The 6,865-nt window shown below is 32.7% G+C and overlaps 1 protein-coding gene across 1 annotated transcript; it reads left to right on the plus strand.

The window, feature by feature from the left end:
- Window positions 1-3,751: 3,751 nt before the first annotated feature.
- Window positions 3,752-6,865, plus strand: LOC126662372 (uncharacterized). The gene is made up of 4 exons (XM_050356339.2): window positions 3,752-3,980; window positions 4,054-4,173; window positions 5,218-5,448; window positions 6,287-6,865. Exons 1-4 carry the CDS (start codon window positions 3,798-3,800, stop codon window positions 6,674-6,676), a joined length of 924 nt encoding a protein of 307 aa, XP_050212296.1. The 5' UTR covers window positions 3,752-3,797; the 3' UTR covers window positions 6,677-6,865.

Below are 6,865 nucleotides of genomic sequence, written 5' to 3' on the forward strand. Positions count from 1 at the left end.
TATATATTTAGTTATATGTTATATATGTATATTTGCTTCCGTTGTTTGTTGTTATTTGTTTATTATTTGCGAAAAATTAATTGTGGTTTGAGGCTTGCTACGGGTTCCGGAGCTACCACTCCCGTTCCCTAGCGCCGGTTGCGGCTCAATATTTTGGGTCGTGACATTTCAACAATAAAAGCATCTTCTCTAAAAAAATATTTCAAAAATTACTAAATTTCACATTCACTTTTATTTAATTTTACCGTTTTAATTCCATAAAATTAATTGAATTAGATACTATTTATAATATTTGTTGAAATATAAAGTATTAATTTGAACTTTTTGCAGTAAAAATAGGTCAATTTAATATTTAAGGGTGTAATTGAAAGTGAAAGGTGGAAATTAGGGTAAAATTGGGGATCTTGAAAGGTGAGGGTGAAAATGAAAGGAAATTAAAAGGTGAGAGGTTTTTAAGGGGATTAGCCTTTTTTTTTAAATTGGGTTTGTAGTTGTTTAAAATATATTATAAAAATAAGAGCAAATTATTATGAAACTTCCTATATTTGTCATAATTTACACTTTGTTTCTTTTATTTTAAAATCAAACAAATTGGTCCCTCACTTTTCTTTCTGTTGATTTAGTCCTTCTGTCCATTTTCTGTGTTAGTCAACCAAATTAAAAGACTAAATCAAAAAATAATTAATTTTAAAAAAAACGGCTTGGTCCTCCACTTTTATTTTTATCTGCAATTTTGTCCTTAAAGTATGAAATTAATTTATCCTTAAATCTTTTGACTTGTTTGACTAACACTAAAAACAGACAGAGGGACTAAATAGTTGATAGAATCATAATTGTGGACTAAATCGTTTGATTTTTAAATAAGAGAGATCAAAATGTAAATTTTGACAAATGTGAGGGATTTTAAAGTAATCTGTTCTAAAAATAATTCAACAACGGTTATTTTACTCTAAAATTTACCACAAAAGATCAATTAAGGTCAAATTTATGAATTTGAAACATTAACACCTTACACTTGACATATTACTTGTTCATTTCAATATTTTAACTTGTTTAACTTAAAAATGCACAAAGACTAAACTGGATTATATATGATATTAATCTTAAAAATTATCATCTTTAATGCCTATACAATTTCTGATTAAATATAACAATAGTCCTAAAAAAATTATTTGTTTGATTATTTTTAAACTAATTAAAATTGTTATTTGATTAATCCTATTAGAAGTTGAACTTGAACATACATTCAAAGCAGCAAAAGGAATCAATAGGCCATATAACAATTTAAGCATTTAAGGTAAGAAATACTTTAGAACCTCTAGAGATGTCTAGCGGTTGTCTATCACTTTCTTGTCTATACAGATAGAATCAAGCTCAGATCAAAACATGAAAAATGTTCCTCTGATTAGCACTAATCCACTCGTCTAAACGAAAATCAATTCGAAGTCCCGGTGAAGCCAGAAACATTAACACACGTTTTTGAGCTTGAAAGTTGACATCATGATCCATAAAGCCATTAATGCTGACTCGGCGGCATGAGCTGACTGGATGGAGGGGGATTCGACTTAAGTAGCAAAAAAGTGGCACCAACTGGACTTAGCGCCATCAATGGTGAGTTGGTGGAGCCGTCAACTCTTTGTCAGTACTCTATATTCAACTTTTTAAGTCAAAACGCCATGTAAAAGCACGTAACTAAACCTTTAGGACTAACATATAATTTACACTAAACATGAAAAGCAATTTAAAACACCCTAAAACAGATCTAGAAGTAATTTTGATGAGATTTGTATTAAAAACATTCAAGAACACAAACAACTTAAACATGCACTCTTTTAAATTAAATTTGAACCAAATATAAATTGTGAGATACTTATGTGTATGTGGACTGAATTGTTTTCCAATAATCTGGATGCATAATCTAGTGTCGATCGCTGTGCATTAGTTGTTACTTGAAAATTTGAAGATATTAAGTGTAGAAGCTTGATTCGATTGTGTTTTAGGTTGTTATAGTGGGTGGAAAAAATGTTATTGTAGCTAAGAATTGTGTATTTTATGCTTAATTAAATTGATTTTAGTTAATTAATTTTGCCCAACCCCTTCTAAAAATAGGTTAAGTGTGCTTATAGAGTGATACGATTCAATTATGGTTCCTTCTAGGTTTTATTAGGGTATTAAGACTCCTATTAAGTTAATTAAATATTAAATTCGGATTAAATATGGTGTGCAATGAAAAAATGATAAGGGAGCTGTTTTGATATCTAAAAGTGTCAACAATGACTTTCAATGCCCCTACGGTTATAATTTGGATAAGTGGATCAATCAAACCTACAAAATGGCTCTTAAACTTTTAAAATATTAAGATTAGTCCATATTCTTAAATTTTTATCACAATTTTTTTTGGAGTTTTATGAGTTAATAAAAAAATACTTTTAGTCCTTTAAATTTATCAATGTACGTCGTTTTAGTCCCTAGAGCAGATGAAATTATTAATATTATCCGCAAACATATTGTATAGGGGTGATAAGACATCTGTCTCCTTGTTGGGAAGAAGTTTTTTTCTAATGAGATGAATGGAAGAGCTCTATTTAATGCAATGCTTATTATATCGGCTTGACCTTTCATTAGTAGTGATAGCATAAAGCGTTTATAAAAAACACGCTTGGACCCGAATATCCAAAAAAAGTAGAACATTTGATGAAAGAATAAAGGCTTTTGCTGGCAATAAGTACGCGCCCCTAGCTTGTTCGATACTAATTTTGTTAAATATTAAGATTTGAATGAAAGACTAGTCATTCAAATATCATTAAATGTTCCAATCCCTATCACTTTTTGGTCTGTTCGAAAAGAGTAATGCTATTAACTCACCTTATTATACTACTTAACATGGCAACAAACGAGAGGATCAATTTAAATTGAAAAATTGAAGCATACACTTTTAAATAGTAATTGAGAAAATAAAAACATGTCACGTAAAGCGGGTATAACAAAGTGAATTAAAAAGCATGTTCCATTCGAAAAAGAGATGTATATCATTACTATTTTCTATAAATTATACTCCATCCGTCCCAATAGAGTTGTCCACTTTGCTTTTATCACACAGTTTAAGAGAAACAATTATTGTTTATGGTTTTGTAAAATTTTCCTTACTTTTTCTTGTCATACCCCTATTTAATATAGGGTCCACTTGCAATTTACTTTCATTAGTGTATTTTATATAGGGTAATATAGGAAAATTAAATGTAAAAATTTGTTACTTTTTAAAAGTGGACAAGAATTTTGGGACATTTTTTTTTTCAAAGTGGACAACTTTATTGAGACGGAGAGTATAAAACAAGATTAACATATTTTAAGGTTCTTTAACTTTATATTTTTAGTTTATCTGACCCTTAAATTCTCATTTAGTCTCATTTAATTCTTCAATTATACGTTTTTGGTTTATCTGGTCCCTAAAATTTCATTTTGTCTTATTTGGTCCCTGAACTTTACATATTTTTAGTTTATTTGGTCCCTAAACTTCTATTTGATTTTATCTAATCTCAAATAAAAATTAAGGGATCAGATAAACTAAAAACTAAATATTCAGGGACCTTAAGATGGATGATTCCTAAAAATTTCTCTATTGGTACATAAAATGATAAAATTAGAAGTTTAAATGTCAATCAAACAAAAGAAATAGAACAAAACAAAAATCCATAAAGTAAATATTAAATGTTGAGGAACCAATAAAGACAATTATCCCTCTAATTAAAGATAACCTCCGATCACTTTACACAGAGAGAGAGACTAGAGAAGAAGACATGAACCAGCAAAACATAACACTGGTTGAAGCGGCGGTAACGGTCCTGAACACTGCAGACCCATTTGAGAAGGCGAGGCTAGGTCAAACTTTTGCTTCTCAATGGCTTGAGGGCACCATTTCTCAGCCCTACACTCCCTCCATGGACCTCACTGTACCTGATCGCCCAGCCAGACTCGCCAATGTATTGATTTGATTACAAAATGAACTGGTCTGTTTTGTTGTAATGAGTTAATGTTTGAAGTGGGTGGTGGCAGGTGAAGGTGGTCGCGCCGGGTTCAATGCCGAAGCTGGGTAAAGGTGGGAGCTTGCAGAGTAGACAGGCCATTGTTCATAGCCTTGTTCATATTGAAAGCTGGGCTGTTGACTTGTCTTGGGTATGTACCCTTTTTGTTTGCAATTTTGAAATTTTTAGAGCTTAATTTGCCTTATTATACTTCAATTTACGGTTAACGGAATTAAAACTGAAGGACTATTAAGTAGACTTTTGAAAAAAGAGTACCAAACTGTTAATTATGGTATACCTTGGAATTGGCGAACTTTATGACTTGTAAATTTAAGTGTGTGTGAGGCAGACGACCTTAAGCATTATTCGGGTTTAATCTATTCTTGTTGGGTAATCTAAACCAATTCGGTTTCAAGCACTCAGAGAATCTCTACCGTTCTTTGTAATCTTTATTTTTGGTGAATAAACTCATACCTTCGCTGGTGGAGCAGTCGTTCGACGATCGACGTAAAATCTTGTGTTTGTTTTGGTTCAATTCTTTATTTTGTTATTGGCTTGATTTTCTATTTATTTTGCTGCCATTCCGCTGCGGCTAATCTCACAACAGTATCACTAAACATAAATTAATTTAATTGGATCAATGTTGCTGTAAATGTTACTTTGTTAGCATATGTTACGTAGTGGGCCTTTTGGCTGAAGATTTGATTAATGTTTAATTATAATTTGAATTCTTAAGAACATGGAGACAATTCAGAGTATTGCATGTATACAATAAGCGCAAGAATTGTTGAACTATTCGAGTCGGATTAATATACTTGCAAGATCTTGACTGGGATTGGTTCTATAAAGTTGCAATACATTGAAGTTGAACCAAAACATTCAATTATATTTAAAATTGTAATTAGTTAAATCATTTTTATGAGGGCATCATATAATGCTTAACATCTTCATGAATTATTTCCTGGATATTTCATCTTTTTATGTGCATTTATAGTTGCATCTTGCTTTGTACCTGTAAACTAGGTAGAATGGTTTCTCATTATATCCAAGGCATATGAAGTTGTACATCTGTATAAGAAGCATAAGTGTATTACTATAGCAGAATACCTGGTTTGCCAAAATTTTCCCAATTTTATGGTAAAAAAATAGTGACATTTGTTTTCACGTTGTTAATTCATTATGAACTTTGTTCCAGGACATTATTGCTCGCTTTGGGAAGCAAGAAGCAATGCCAAGAGAATTCTTTACAGATTTTGTGAAAGTTGCTCAAGATGAAGGCAGACACTTCACACTTCTTGCAAAACGGCTCGAGGAACTAGGTTCTTCTTATGGATCATTACCAGGTCATGATGGGCTATGGGACTCGGCCATCACCACATCTAACGACCTACTGGCACGTTTGGCAATAGAGCATTGTGTTCACGAGGTGCTTGTCTATTCACTCTTTCATCCCATTGTCTTCTTTTTCTTTTGCTGCATCCTGGAATGCAATTATCACAATCGAGTAGAGGAACAAGTACAACCCTAATATTCTGCTTGTTTATCATATAATGTGGCATTATGAATATACATATATATGTTTTTGGTGAAGCTGTGCGGTTCACAGCTGTTAGTGATAAAGGGTACCGGGGGTTGTGTATAATTTTCAAGAAAGTAACAATCGGCATTGCTGTGGTATTTTAGTGGTGTAATGATGACCATATATGTATCATTGGAATTGTCGCTTTTATCTATACGGTGCCTACTACAATAGTGAAATAAGAAACTGATTAAATTATTTCCTTTCGTAAGGAAGACAATGGTGGATGAAGATGCTAATATGAATGTAACCAACAACGCAGGAAATACTCCTTAACAAAAATATCATTCTGCCTGGGGAAACAAATACAAACCGAACTTTCACAGCCTTATCACGCATAGAACGAATAGAGAGATATTCTTGATCATATTTTTCTTGAAAGTACATTTTTTTCGTTAGGGAAAAAGAGCAGCTTCTAGGCTAAGATTTGGAAGTTGTACTTAGGAGGATTGTATGGGTGTGAGAAGGTTCAGTGATATGGAAAAGGATCACTAGCTAATTCAATGATGCCTGTGCAGAATTCAATACCCGTTGTTTCTCGAGTGATCTAGATTATTAAAGTTTCGGCTGAATGACACATGGAAGATAATTGTTGGTTTAAATTAAACTTCTGTTGAACTTATATAGGTTAATAAAGTACTCCATTAGTATACATTGTTTGATGATTTAACTGATGAAATTGCAGGCCAGGGGACTGGATGTCATGCCAACTACCATATCTCGATTCCGCAATGGCGGTGACAGTGAAACTGCTGATTTACTGGAGAGAGTGGTGTATCCTGAAGAGGTTACTCACTGTGCTGCCGGGATCAAGTGGTTCAAGTATCTATGCTTGAGGTTGAGACATCCGGGTATTAATTCCAGCTCGGCGATTGAAGAAAGTAGAGTCGGACAAAGTGAAATTACATTGGAGGAGAATGAAGAGATTATTCAGAAATTCCACGATACAGTAAGAAAATACTTTAGAGGACCATTAAAGCCGCCCTTTAACGAGGAAGCAAGAGAGGCGGCTGGATTTGGTCGTCAATGGTATGAACCACTCGCTGTCAAAGAGATTAATGCAGGATGCCAATGAGTTTCAGAATTCAAAGTCATTTCGTTACCATTTTTCATACTTAGCTATGTAAAATTACTCCAATGTTCAAGGCTCTCTCGTATGAACTATAGGCAGTAAAGTTTGTATTTTCTGCTTAATCATTGGTTGTAGTGTTGTATTTTTAATGGTTAAAAAACTGAATAAAAAAGTTAATTATGTTTCATCAAA

Source organism: Mercurialis annua, linkage group LG8 (assembly GCF_937616625.2).
Source record: "Mercurialis annua linkage group LG8, ddMerAnnu1.2, whole genome shotgun sequence".
Taxonomy (NCBI): domain Eukaryota; kingdom Viridiplantae; phylum Streptophyta; class Magnoliopsida; order Malpighiales; family Euphorbiaceae; genus Mercurialis; species Mercurialis annua.

Coding starts and splice junctions, on each gene's coding strand:
- LOC126662372 (XM_050356339.2), top strand. CDS start 3,798: ATGAACCAGCAAAACATAACACTGGTTGAAGCGGCGGTAACGGTCCTG. Junction 4,174..5,217: donor GGGCTGTTGACTTGTCTTGG/GTATGTACCCTT, acceptor ACTTTGTTCCAG/GACATTATTGCTCGCTTTGG. Junction 5,449..6,286: donor TAGAGCATTGTGTTCACGAG/GTGCTTGTCTAT, acceptor ATGAAATTGCAG/GCCAGGGGACTGGATGTCAT.